The following is a 15,254-nucleotide window of genomic DNA, read 5'->3' as shown; positions in this document are numbered from 1 at the left end:
GTCAGACCACTGTTGTGAATTCGTATTCTCAAAGAAAAAATCCGTATTCTCAAGCAGCCGCTGCTGTTTGTGTTCATAAAGAGTAAAGCACAAATTTAAACTTGAAATTTGTATTTATTAGTTATTGAAGTTGTAACTATTTAAACCGTATGTTGTATCTTTTGAATGTGATTTAAATTATTATGAGTTTACAAATGTTTGTTATGCACAACTTCTGACTGATATGGACACAACTATCTTTTTATGTACAAATCTATTTAGAAAGCTCTCTTACCCCATACTTTACCAGGTTATGAAATCAGTTTATTCTAACTACAAGCATATTGAATGTAAAGAAAGCCAAAAAGAGAAGCTATGAGTAAAAATATACTTAGAAAGAAAGAAATCCTTATTTGTCATTACAATTGTGCATTTCTACAAAATATGTCCATATGGAGCAGTTTACAGCACCTGGGGAGCAATCTGAGACTAAGGGCCCTGCTCAGGGACCCATAGTGGCAGTCTTCTCTGAATGCAATTTTAACCACTAGCCTACCACTTTGTAGCGAATCAAAATAGTACATACTCAAATCCAAAGTGACATTAAAATGACTTAAAAACCTTGAGGGGAAAAAAACCCAAATAAAGCTGTTATGTATATGTATTTACAAATACCTAGAATTAATAATATAAAGGTTGGACTGGCCATTTAAGGTCAGGCTGAAACCAACAAGGTTTGTGTGAACCAATATCCAACGACATTCACTTTTGTCACTCTAAAAATAGTCGTGTTGGAGACAAACTACCCTCCAGGAAGCCGTCTGCTTCTCAAGAATGAAGAACCTTTATTGTCATTATTTGTTACCATAATAACATTTTTGATGAGGCAGACACCGACTCGGAATGCACATAATGACACATAATACACAGACACAACAATTAAACAGTTCACACAGACACAATCTTTTATTGAAACAGTTGATTGCACTTAGCAGCTATTGGACTAATGTTCGACTTCAAAAGTCAGACAGCAGTCTATAATACTGCACAGTAATATTTGTTGCAAAATTGTGCAAATGTGCATATCTGTGTAACCAGTAGTGTGTTTATAACATGTTACAAATTATGAACTGGGCTGGTGGTTTATTGGTTTTCAGCAGGGGGTGGTAGACCTCACAGCTTTGATAAAAAAAAAAAAACTGTTTTTAAGTCTATTAGCTTTTGATTTGATGTTCCTGAATCGTTTCCCTGATGGAAGTGGGACAGTGCATTTCTTTGGCTCTACCACCTTCCCCTGTATGCCGAGAGGAGCGTGTTCAGTCTTCCTGGACCTCCTGTAAGGCAAGAAAAGGCAGGATTCTTTGTAAACCCCATGTCATTAACAAGACAATTAAAAGTGCTGTAGACGAACAGAACACATGCAAAGAAAATAAACAAAGGAAAGTACTTTGTAGTGGAATAATAGCAGTAGGTCAATATACGTTGGACTAAAAACTTCATCTAATGAAGTGTCAGTTAACTACAATACTATGAATTAAACATGAACATTTAAAGGCAACCCTAAATAAGTAGATTTTAAACCTTGATTTAAAGGAACTCAGCACTTTTGCAGTCAGGAGGGACAACAAGTCTGTGATGTATTTAGGTGATAAGCCACTCAATGATTTCCAATACTTTTTGAATCAAACAGCTTTCCATTTTTTGCTGTTTTTTTTTTCTTTAAAGGTTAACTCACACCCAAATCAACTTTTGTTGCCAATAAACTATTAGCATGGTTGTTTTATAGTGCGGTCTGCATATCCTAGTCATTATTTTGAAAAATGTGTGCATATTTGTTGAAATCTTGCTTTTGTGTCTAAAATCATGAGTGTGGTGCCCACCTAGGGTTAAACAGTGGTATTGCATTTCATTTTGAATTTGTATTGTTTTTGGTTGACGTGACGTACTTCTGAGACAGCAGCTCTTCGAGGCCACTTTAAGGCCTTAGTCCTCAACGTGACTTACCTGGGTCGATTCCGGCCTGAGTTCCTTTGCCACATGTCTTCTCCTCTCTCTCAAGCCCACTTTCCTGTCAGTCTGCTGTATGAAAAACGAGCCACTAGTGCTGTAAAAACCCAGAAAAGGAGTAAAAAGACTTTTTATGTGTTATTTGCAAATTTACGTGAAAGCTCGATTTGCCATATTGAAACATGGAGAGTGAGCAGAGTTATGCTGATAGTCACACCACAGTTTGGTCTTTTGAGGTGGAGTTTTTGTATATGACACCACTTATCTGTGTTTTTGTTTGGTTTGGGATGGGTGCATCCTGTGGCCTTTGTTTTGCCTGCTGAGAAGCTTTATGCACTCTCACCCTCATCCTGCTTTGACGTCACATAGAAAAACCAGTCACAAACACAAGCTGTGGGAAGGTGAAAGCTAAGCTTGTTGCAGCCTCTGGAGGGAGAAATGATTCTTAACACTCACCATCATCCCGAGGCTATCTGCAACAAGCAGTAGAAGCAAAAGCACTTACCACTTGAATCAACAAACCAAGAAGATAATTTAGGGCCTAAAATAGCAGTAAAGTGATTGGACATTGATTGATTCAATGACCATCAGCAATTGTGACTACCTCTATAAAAACAAGAAATTTGGCCGTTTTCTGGTCTGGAGAATAGAAATAAATGTCAACATGTCCCCAGGTTGGAATGACCTTAGTAATGACCGGAGATAATCTAAAGTCCATGATGGTACTGTTAGAAAGTTTATTCACAAACATTTAAGAAGGTTTTCCCAGCAGATTATGTCAATTTCAAACTGTCCGATTTTCTCAGAGATTGCACACAACTCAAGAGCTACATTTCAAACCCTACGGCCCTTGCTTGCCTTGTGAAATGTTAAAGTTTATCACAGAGGATAGCTTTTCTCCGAGGGGCACCAAGAGAAGGCCTCTTTTCTACTAAAAGAACATAACTTACATGATTTGGGGTTAAAAAAGTTGCATCTTAATGAACCACATCACTTCTGGAACAGTGTCCTTTGAAGAGATGAGATCAAAGTAGGAATGTTCAGCTATAATGCACATCCTCCTATTTGAGTAAGACCAAATGTGGCATATCAACACAGACATCTCATACCAACTGTCAAACGTGTTTTTGGAGGGATGTGTATGTGATAAGAAATCATTTAACCTACAGAAGTAATAGAGTACCTCAAATATGTGCCAATGTTGGCACATATTTGAGATTACTACATCTACAAGGCATTTGCAGATGGCCAAATAAATCACAGACATACAGAGAAATTTCAGTCATCCTTTTGAAGAAAATGAGAAAGCAAGCAAGAGTCTGCTCACAGTTTAGTCATTTGGTCAGCTATCAATTTTATTTATACATAGCATAAGTATTGTGGTGTCAAATGTGAGGCTATCTAGCAGAGAACTAAGTATGTGCTTAAACTGGATAATCAAGATGATAAGGATCCATCAACAACAAATAATTTACAACAGAACAGTTGAAAAATTAACAAGTGTTTCAGTGACACTGTCAAAGGGCCAGACTGCAATCTTACTGACTTCAAGATAGCTGCACCTGAATTAATTTCTGCAAAACTGAACCAAAGCAATGTTGTAATGAGGACTGGGCTTAATGAGAGACTAAATTCACAAAGAATACAACCACCTCAAGTTATTGCTGCAAAAGGTATTGCTGCACACTACTGGATAATAGTATGGTTTTCTTTGTTTTTCACATATTATTTTTTGTCCGTGTTAAAAAAAAAAAACGGACAGTGTGGGATTTGGTATGTTTTTCAGTGCTCCACAGTCATTAAGTCATTAAGCACCAGATAGGTTTGCCCTTGTATATTTTGTCCTTATATGTAAGTGTCTTGTGAATTGAAAGGGATTGTTTTTTTCTATGACTGTGTATATGCACATGTAAGCAATTTTACATTGCAGCATTTTCTTGCTCATCAGCCAATACTCAACAATGCTGATGTTCATTTTCAGCAGTGAGCTAACATAAGCCAATATTTCAGTCTGGTTGTTGTTTATATTGATTGAATTTTGAGCAAGCTAAGCATATATTAAAACCATCTGCAAATATTCTAAATATTGCCAAACTTTGCACAGCATTTAAAAAAAACAATGCTTTATAGCACACAGTATTTATACATTAAAATATTTAAAAATATAGCCCAATACTTAAAACAATCCTTTATAACATATTTGTAAATTAAAATATTTTAAGATATAGTCCACTACCTTGTCTGAAATATATGCAAATTGATGAGTCTCACAGTTATACAAATGACCCATTATGTAATTCATGTGCAACAATTCCTGAATATAGTATAGTATTTTTTTTTCATTTTGCATATTGTTGATATAAAAGTTAAATAAGAGACAAACAACAACATGAACAGCATTGTGTGTGTGCGTGTGCGTGTTCAATCCAGCTACAAGAAAGCTCAGGCATTTCCACATAAGTTAAAAGGGCCCCTCATTAAAGTCTGATACCTTGGCTGACCTGTCACTTACTGCTAAAAACAGGCTCTGACCCCCATGTTTCTGCTGCCAGCCACTAATGTCACCTTTGTGTGGAGTGCTGTCACCTCAACTCGTGTGGAGGAAGGGGTTGGGGGGTGGGGGGTATGGTAAAAACAGGTTAGGAAGTAAGCCAAGTCACTGGGCCACAACATGTTAACCTGTCAGCACGTTTTCTCCCTGACAAGCCATGCCTCGTTAAACCTAATGGAAACTGTCACGGTCATTCCCCCTGGTCCTCTGACCAGCATGGAAGCAAGTAAAGCTTGGAGCAGTGCAAATTAAAGGTGCAGGATAGAAAGAGAACAAGAAAATATTAGGCAAATTATGGGAAGAGACTGAGAATCAAGCGTGCAAGTGGGAAATAAATAAGATTGACGATGTGCAAAAAAACAAAAGAGATTTACATCACAGATAAAGTTGGATGAAAATAACCTAGAAGACAAGTAAGGGACATAGACATTCCTGTGAAAGATATTTGAGCTCTTTCAGATTTCTTCGTTTTTTTTTTTTTTCATTTTTTAACACTTAAATGTTTCACATTAATAAAGAAACTATAGTATGGCTGTGGCCCTACATGAAAAGTAATTCCCCCTTCAAAAGTGGATGGTCAACCTAATTTAGGGCCTAGACAGCATCTCAGTCAGATTTATGCCCAGATTTTGACTAAGCTCGTTCAAAAAAATGCTCCTTTTTTTTTTTAGCAATTATGTAATGGTGATGACAGATAAATGCTTGAGCTTAAGCCCACAAACCATCCAGATATATTTCCATGGGATCTTCTAGCAGAAAACAGAATTCATAGTTCCATAAATAACAGACAATTGTCCACATTCTGATGCAGCAACGTAGCCTACCACCAAAAAGTGCTGTTTGTGCTCTTAAATAGCTGATATTTGATGTTGTGGAGACATTAGCCATTTTCAGTGGTGTGGTTTGTTGTGGCAGCAGCTTATCTGTAGCTGAGAGGAAGCTGCTGGATAAACTCATTAGGAGGGCCAGCTCTGTCCTGGGATGCACCCTGGACCCAGTGTCATGGTCGGAGTCAGAAGTAGGAAAAATAACGTTACCGATGGACAATGTCTCTTACAACATTGTCCATCAGTAATGTTATTTTTCTGGACAGCTCTTTCAGTGAAAGACTATTGCTTCCTAGATGCTCAAAGGAGCGGTTCCACAGGTCCTTCTTCCCAGAAGCTGTTAGACTTTATCATCTCTGCTGCTCACAACAAACTTAATAAGTGTTTACAAACATGCCAATGGTTGCACGGGTTCTGATCTGATCAAGTGTCATTAACGTCGCCTCTCAGATTGCTAATGTTAATTTGCACAGGCTTTAGCTACATGGGGGTGTTTACATGTACAGCCATGCATATTGCGTAGTTGTCTCACAACATTGTGTAAATGGTCTGCTGTCTTTCCTTTATTCTAACTTGAACAATCCATCTCTTTTTTACCTAATGTATGCTTTTTCACCTGAATTGCACAATTTTCCCTTTTCCTGTCTGCTGAGTTAATTCTATTTTGCTTTAGAATTAACTTTAAATTAGTTGGCTTTTTATTCAATTACTTAATCTAGTGTAGCTCTGGTTTATCCTGTCTATGTATTTTTGCCACTTTCACACCCGAATTTCCCAATAGAGCATTCCTCAAATGACGTCACATTTGCCAGCAGACAGCCCGGGTTTCCCGGATGGTAGGACAAGTAGAGTGCAAACTATAATGGCAACAATCGCAATACCAATCATTTTGGAAGATGACAACGTGCCAGATACTTCATTTCAACAGCGTAAACGTTCGTTGAATAGTAGAGGCCTCAAAATGACCAGAAAGAAAGCAGTGTTAGTTGAAAGGTAGGAAAGGCTGTCCTCTCCTCTCTCACAATGGATCAAACCCACTGAATTTGCATTACAAGGATTACAGCTAATTCTAAGAAAAAATATATGTATTATTACAGGCCTATGCTTTAAATTATTATGGGGCTTATGCTAAAACAGACTTAAAATCAGCTTATATTCTAAAGTTACAAAGTCAATCATCCTGCTGTAATTAAACTCAAACCCCATCACACCTTTACTCACACACACACACACACACACACACACACACACACACACACACACACACACACACACACACACACACACACACACACAGACTAGATCACTGTTTGAGAAACAATCAACACTGAAGCTCACATGGATTGTATGATTTAAGGCAGCTGAGAAAAAGCCAAATAAACATAGCCTACCTGCACAGACACTGACTTTCAGGTGTTGGAGATCACATAGGTGTCTTTGGTCAGATTCCGTAGTAAAAGTCATCTCGGTTACAAGCTCGCATCCAGCACTGACATTTTTCAGGAATCCTTCTGGGTTTTGAAAAATCAATGAAAAAACTCCATATGGTCACGATCATCATATCGAGAGTCACTCCAGCAGATACCAACGCAGCGGTGTTTTGTTGTTGCCATATTGGTCTGTTGAGGCAATATTCAGGACAGATACGTTCACTGTTTGGCTCATACAAGGAAGTAAGTAAACTATTCGTTACCGCTCTGTTTTTACGACTACAAAATGGCTGTGAGGCGTTTGCACTGCGTTGTTCTAAATTTAGTAATTTGACATCATTTGAGGAATGCCCTATTGTGGGACAATAAAGGTATTTCTTTTTGTTTTTTGTTTCTTTAAGTTTTTAGCAAACCTTAATTTTTACTTTACAAATAAACAACAAAAACAAGCATAGAATACAAGAATAACAACACAGTTCTATAAAATAAGAACAAAAATAAAAATGGCACATTCCTGGTCATTATACAGTGGAAGCAATAGTGTTATTTGAGCTGATAAATGACATAAAATTACTCCATATTTGACTTGTTTTTACCTCGATTTTATTTTATTTAGCTTAGCAATCAGTGGTTAAAATACAGTTTCACAAAATAAGACAATAAAGGTATTTCTATTCTATTTAAATTATGTTCTTGATTTTACAGGCCCAGTAGTTATCCAGTATGGTTAATCATAGTTAGATCAAGATTAATTACACTTAGCAATTTACCTAGCAAGGCAATTAATTTTTCACATAGAACCAGGTCGATATAGATAGTTCATTACCCTTAAAAAATGAAATCAGCTTTTGGACACAGCATTTTGTATTTACTCAGATTATCTTTATCTGAAATTAACATTTGCTCAATGATCTAAAATGTTTCAGTGAAGACATAGCAAAAGGAGAAGATATTTTTTTCAAAGCAATATATATATATATATATATATATATATATATATATATATATATATATATATATATATATATATATATATGAATATATGACTGATGGCTTTAACATTAGCAGTGAAAGAGAATAAAATGTGCAGAACTGAAATAAATGGGGTAAAACATGTACACTCAAATCCTTTGCAGCATTAATATTTCCCCATCATAGCTCCTTTTTCTACCTGTAACAATCTAATGATTATCGTCTAATGTGATAAGAGATCATTTAACCTACATAAGCAATAAAATACATCTCAAATCTTTTCCAAAATTCATCTGCAGAGTTTGAAAGCATTTTCAGTAGAGGAATTTTAATTTATTGCAAAACATACTTTCTGAGATGGCTGTATCTGCAAAGCATTTGCCGAGGGCCACATAAATGGTAGACATATTGAGAAACATCAGTTGCCCTTTTAAAGAAAATGAGAAAGCAAGCTAGGCAGCAGTTTTCCTCTACAATTTGATTTTAATAGATTTTTTTTTTTTTTTTAAACTCTGGCAGAGTGGCTTTTAGAAAGCCAGGCAAGCATGCAGAAAACCGTAATATGCAAGCATCCACGACTGCACCATAAAACTGTTAGACATTATGAGCTCTAATAGCAAAAATACATATTTAGCTTCTCTTAGCTTGGTAATTCTTTGCAAATCCTCTGCTACTATGTGTATAGCTCTAAATCAGTTTGAAATATATTCATGGTCCCTAAAATTCTTTAGTTTAATTCATTCACTAATCAATCAATTCCACTTTTTGTTTTTCACCATATAGATACGAGAGGGTCACCGATGACAACGATGGTGCCTATGGACAAGAAGAGAGGACAGAGAATGCTTGTGTTGCCCAGTACCAGAGTACCTCTCTGCATGTCCTTACACAGTTTGTTACAGATGCAGGAGAATTTAGAGGAGCCATGGAGGAGGGCGGACCGGGTCAGCAGAACTTCCTGTTGGGTACAGACTGGCATGTGGATGTCACACAGCTTGTCAAGGAATCTCTAAGAGTGCAGGATCCGAAGATTGCTGAGCTACTGGAGGGTCAAGTGCTTATTGGACTGAGTTCTGGAACCACCAAACTACAGGTAGTACAAGTAGTAGTTTCCACGGAGAGTAATTATTACGGTTGATACAGCTTGTCAAACAGATATTTGTGATTTCACTAGCAGAATACGATGGTTGCAATAATTATCAGCAAACCTCCTGCCATTCTAAAGGACATGCAGGACAGAGCAATAACCAGGCAGTGATACTGAAGCTATGCCACAGTGATTATTTTGATGCAAATTAGCATCTCTGATCTGTGGCAGTCTCAGATGAAGAGATGAGATGGCATGTTTTTAGCCTTTACAGGTCATGATCATAAATAGGAATGAATAAATGTGCTGTGTAAACCTTCTGCCCAGTCTTCATCTGCCTCCCTGTGATGTGTGAAATCCTTCTGTACTTCAGCTCAGCTCATATGACAAGTGCATCCTGGTCTTTCGGAGTTTGACGACATCAGTAAAAATACACAGTTCTATCAGTGCCTACAAATTGTAAACACAAACGATTCAAAAGTAAAACTTCTTCAGTGACTTTTTTAATCTGTTATCTGCCAGCTCTATCAGCATAAAAAGTCAGCTCAAACATGTGTGGCATTTTCAGAGCAAAAACTCGTGCCATAAAATCTTTTCACAGCCACTAATAATTACTAATAAAATAAGCGTCTATGTTCTTGAACATTGAATGTTGGAAATTGGAAATATATTTTTTTAAAAGTGCAACGGAACGCATAAATTAAATCCAACTTTTAATACATGAAAGTTTTGCTTTGTTGTACGAAATTAAAACATATCAAAGGCTGGTCGGATGATGATGTTTTCACCCCATCAAGGTCTGTGGATGTTTTGTTAGGGTTTTGACTTTTAGTTTATTGGTTTCTTATGTGCTCTCTATATTCTGTTTTTGTGCTCTTTGGTTTGTTAATCTTAGCTTTAGTACTTTGATGAGTTTAAGGTACATCTTGGATCAATTGTCTAAAGCAACAATATTAGACGATGCAAAGATGCAGGCTGGAGATTTGGACATGAATTTTGACATCATTTCTGACAGAGGGACAGACTTAGAAAGTGTACAAGATAGTATAGAGATTAGCTAAGATGGGTGGTTTTAGGATTGGGACAGTGAAAAAAAAGACAGGAAGTGGGTGCTAAAGATGTTACAATTTTATTAGGAGAGACTAAAATGGCAACAATTGGAAATGTGTGAAAACTATCCAAATGGAACTTTTTTCCGACATTAAAACACGTTTGCATTTATTTTAACTGTCCTTCTAAAACCCAGGTTGGCGTAAATGAAGCAGACAGGTAGCAAGGGAGTGGTGGAGCTGGCTCTGTTGACGTTTTGCTTCATATTTGATCAGTGAAATTCACTATTTAGCTAGTGTACATATAGGGTACATCTTTGGTTGAGCAGTGTGGAAACAAAATTAAAGAAACTTGACTGAGATGGTTAAAGCATTTGCAAAGATGGGACAGGTGCTACACTTAAAAGATGCAGAATAAGATGAAAGATGCCGAATAAAGAAGCTGCCAAGGAAGAGGAAGTGTGGAAGACCACCAATAAGTTTACTGGAAGCATTGAAAGGAGTATGCTGGTGGTTGGTTGGATAGAGGATAATGCTAGGGATGGAGTAAGATGGAAGCAGGAAAAAGAGGAGATTTGTTTCTATTAGCTTTGCCTTTTGCATTTATTCTTACGCTTAGTCCTGTTTTAACCTAATTAAATCACACTAAAAGCAGCAATCCCAGCCTCTAGAGGTACAACTTCTCTTTGTTCTTAGTCATATTTTTTGGTTGTATATTGGTGCCAGGGGTTAGGGTTTGACCATGCACCATATTATACTTTACCTAGCTGTTAATGTGTTGCAGAAAAGGACAGTTTTTTTAAGTATGTCTTTTAAATTTTGCCATCAAGAAATTATCCTTTTCCTGTTTCCACCAACTAATTTTACAGCTTAGTTTTAACAGTTTCAATTGTAAGTGCTAATCAGAAACTTTTCACCATTAGCAAAGCAGCAGCTGAAGAGAACTAAGTAAAAACAATAGCTGCCTCATAGTTGTCTTCAAACTAAATAGCAGTTTAACAAGACTCGTATACAACCTCATAAACTGTTTTGGTGTGTGAACAGTACGCTTTATATAAATAGTCCAACATTAGTGTTTTCCAACCTTGTTCCCTTGAAACACTCCTGTGTTCACATCTACAAAAACAAACAAAAAAATCTCCATCAATTTATTGCCAAAGAATGTTACTGACAAAACTATCAGTAACACTCCTTTAATGAAAAACTGTGACTTTGAGGTCTAGACAGGAACGAATGTAAGATGTAATGTTCATGTCAGCCTTTTACGGGGCTTTTGTTCTTTACTGCTGTGTTGAAGGCCGTTTTCAACATGAGCATTTTCCTGGGTAGAAGAGCTAGTTAAACATCACGTTTATTCTGCCTGGAAGCAATAGCTTGTCTTTTGATTATTGCAAGCTTTTTATGTCAGGACTCATGAAAAGTCTTATATGGCACCGATTGAAGTTGAAGGTGAGCAAGCTTGTGACCTCAGCTGAGGTATTTTAAAGTTGTAAATGTAGTTTCTCAAAACTCATAACTATTTATGCAACAGCACTTATTGGAATGTTATGAACCGGTTGCATGTTTTACTTGTGGTACTTAATAACTTTAATGAACACATAAATGCATTCAAAAGTAAATTTTACCACAACTGGTGATATTCTTATTCTTAATTTTTGCAAAAGACAGTTGTTTATTTTCACACTAAATCAAACAAGTTTTTGTTTACTGTGCGCTGTGTTTATTAATTATATTTACATATTATTTCCACTGATCAGTTTTGGCTTGACTACCCCTGGTCCATGTGATCCTAAAACAACTACAACAGAAACAGCAACTTAATCTAAAGGGAGTGCCTTTTTATATTTTAATAACATGAAAGTGGCCCTTTTTCAGTTCTAACATAATCGTAAATGGATATAATCAAAGATATAAAGAAGATTATCTGGTCTGTAACAGGTTTAAATATAATTGAAATCTAATATCAAGTGTACAAGAACAGTACAAATTTTTCACCTCATTTTGCCACGATTTATTTAACAAAAAGTAAACCAAAATGCCAAAGCTGTTTGTGGAAGAAACAAGAATGTTTCCCTGTTGATTAGAATTTCATAGGACAAGTGGCACTCAGGCACTGTTAATCAAATATGCTTGATTAAATGATCCAAAAATGAGAGAGCCTCTATAAAGGCAATAAGAGTTTTGTCATTTTGCTGTTCTGAAGAGAGTAGGTGTGAGTTAACACAGTGCAAAAGTGCACAAATATTACCAGTGGCCTTCGAGAAGCAATCACTGTTCATTAATTTTTGAAGGGTTAAAAAACCATACATCACATTCACCTTTAGAACACATTTCAGACATTTGCCATGCTTTCCAGTGTGCTGCTGTTCCATGTTTTCTCAATTTTTTTGGATAATGACTCACTGTGGGCTGCACAGTGATGCAGTTGGCAGCACTGCCTTTGTCCTGGGTACAAAACCTGGCTTGGGGTCTTTTTTTGCAAGTTCACGCGTGACGTCAGCGCTACATCCGGGCACTGTGGTTGACAAAAAACAGAGCTGCTCTCGTCTACTACATGACAAAACGGGTGATTTAGAGCGTAGTTTTAGTTAGTTTATTTTTGGAATCTAAACAATGCCTACGACTTGTTGTGCTCCCGGTTGCACACAGAGGCATTCCAAATCGTTGGATGAACGTTTCTGTCGTTTACCGAAGGAGGAAGGACGCAGAAAGAAATGGATATTTTCAATGAAAAGAGAGCAGGCAGACACTCCCAATGGACTGGGGGAGCCATCATACTAAGAGAGAATTTGCTGTCTACACTTCATCTCCGGTAAATACAACTTAATTCTGCTCTAGTCATTGTTCTACTTAAATAGCGGCGGAGGGGAGGTAGCGATCGCTACACGGGCCAGAGAAGCGGTAGCAGCAGCCGCCGTTCACGGGCTGCGGCAGCAGAAGCCAGCGGCTGCTGCGTAAACACTACATGGGCCGGAGAAGCCGCTGCTGCTGCTGCTATTACGCCCCCGTTCACGGGCGCTAGTACTTCTGTGTTTACGCTGCAATGTCGCTGACACCCCCACCCATTTTAACAAGACAAAAACAACTAAATAATCCGTAGAGAACAACCTACCGGGCGGGTCTTCCTCTCTGCTGAGACGCGGCCTGTGTGCGACTCCGCTTTCTGCTGTTACACAAACGTGTGAACAACATCTATCCATCCATCGATTTTCTGACCCGCTTATTCCCTCATGGCATCGCGGAGCCTTTTTCCCGATATAAAATAATTGTAGCCGTCCAGTGGTTTCAGGGGCTTTCGTGCTCTCTCGTCTGTACTGGCCTGCCATGTTTATAAGGCAGCTGTTCATGTCGCGGTATGGAACACTTGGCCAGCATTTCACAGACTTGCTCCGTCCCTTCATGCTTTTGCTGTGTGGATCTGGCAATTTGATACCATCAACCATCAACTTACTCTTAAAACGATCATGTGATACGTTATCTAAAGAAGAAAAATACGTGGAGAACTCGTCAGTTTCTCTGATTGCGTCCGCCATTGTGTTCGTCTTTTGCCAACCAGTCCGGCGCGCATGCGCGAAAAACCCACATCAAAACAATAACAATGAACTGGTCTATAGTGTAAATGTTCTCCAGAGGCCTATTTCACATAAGCCGAATCTGGAAATCCATGGTTAGCGCTAGAGCCAGGCTTGACATAGCGTGATCAGCGATTTCTGGCTTTATCTGTTTCACAAAACTCAATCCAGGCTCAGGAAATGTGACTATCTCAAGCCAGGTGTAAGTAATCCAGCTAAATGCAATTCCCCGGCTGTCTACAAAAGACCATGAGGTTGATCACAGATTCACTGATGCTACAATGGAAGTTACGTGTGCCAATCTTCAATGGAAGTTACGTGTGCCAATCTTCAAACCAAATTAGCAACCTCTTTTGATGGAGCCTTATGAGGATACTGAAGCACATTAGACTCAAGAAAGAAAACACTGCAGCTATTATAAAAGGAAAACAGATTTATTTGGAGCTACTTATGTGACAATAAAAATGTTAAACTATTTTCCCTGATCGACACAATGCTGACTCTAGAGGACGCTGTTTCACTGACCTTTCTTTTTCAGCCAAGGTCAAATTGGTTTGAATAGCTTGTTCCCTCAGTGAATTAAATCATAACTTGAAAACTGCAACTTGTACTTCCTTTGTGTGATCTTAAATATGTTTGATATTCTGAAACATTTAAGTGTAACAAAAGGGCTAAACAAATCTTTAAGGGTGGATATACTTTTTCGCAGCCCTGAGTATACAAAGGTATATAAACCAAAACAAGTTTGTGGCGCTCTTTAACCACGACCTGGTGTGAACCAGTGTTATAAAGCAAAACTTAGAAAAAGACAAACAAGGTAAGCAACTCAGTCTTTCAAAAAATATAAACTTGCAGCAGAAAGAAAAGCTTATCAAAGCACACAAAGCATAAGAAGTATATTAAAAGTAACTGGAAAGTCAAACATAAGATCACTTAATAACTAAAGACAGTAAGGGGATGCAAACAAAAAGGAATGAATGAAATTAAAGGTGACATATCTTGCAAAATCCACTTTTTGTTGCTGTAGAATACATTTTTATTGTGTACTTGGAGTTTTTAGGAGTGCAGACAATTTGAATTTAGTACGTCCAGGTGCTTTGTAGATATCCTTATTCTCTGTTTGGGTCATATTGTTCAAGCTATTCAGTTTTCTCTATTCTGTATTACATTTTTTCGAACAATTATGCCACAGTATTTATCACGGAGCTGCTAAACAAGGTCATGGACTTCTAGCTTACCAAATTCAAGAATCCACCATTTGATTTTTTTTTTTTTTTTTTACTGCAATTATTTAGTCCAGCCTTAAGGATGCCGAAGCTAAAAGTGGATAAGGGAAAATATTTGGTTATTAGTTATACCATCCCCCAGCATACTACCGTCCGTCCTTCCGTCCGTTGTCTTCCGCTTATCCGGGGTCGGGTCGCGGGGGTAGCAGCTTCAGTAGGGAGGCCCAGACGTCCCTCTCCCCAGCCACTTGGGCCAGCTCCTCAGGAGGAATCCCAAGGCGTTCCCAGGCCAGCCGGGAGACATAGTCTCTCCAGCGTGTCCTGGGTCTTCCCCTGGGTCTCCTCCCGGTGGGACGTGCCCGGAACACCTCTCCAGGGAGGCGTCCAGGAGGCATCCTGACCAGATGCCCGAGCCACCTCAACTGGCTCCTCTCGACGTGGAGGAGCAGCGGCTCTACTCTGAGTCCTCCCCGGATGACTGAGCTCCTCACCCTATCTCTAAGGGAGAGCCCAGACACACTACGGAGAAAACTCATTTCAGCCGCTTGTATCCG

At 38.2% G+C, this 15,254-nt stretch overlaps 1 protein-coding gene across 1 annotated transcript in view; it reads left to right on the top strand.

Annotated features, from left to right (window-relative positions):
* Positions 1-15,254, top strand: part of si:dkey-112m2.1 (transmembrane protein 132C) — a 226,139-nt gene that overhangs the window by 199,959 nt on the left and 10,926 nt on the right. Inside the window, exon 8 of the mRNA XM_036139828.1 lies at positions 8,550-8,859. Within this exon, the coding sequence (XP_035995721.1) occupies positions 8,550-8,859 (310 nt within the window). The remainder of the gene's footprint in view (positions 1-8,549; positions 8,860-15,254) is intronic.

Source organism: Fundulus heteroclitus, chromosome 8 (assembly GCF_011125445.2).
Source record: "Fundulus heteroclitus isolate FHET01 chromosome 8, MU-UCD_Fhet_4.1, whole genome shotgun sequence".
Taxonomy (NCBI): domain Eukaryota; kingdom Metazoa; phylum Chordata; class Actinopteri; order Cyprinodontiformes; family Fundulidae; genus Fundulus; species Fundulus heteroclitus.
This window is presented reverse-complemented; position numbering and strand designations above follow the sequence as displayed.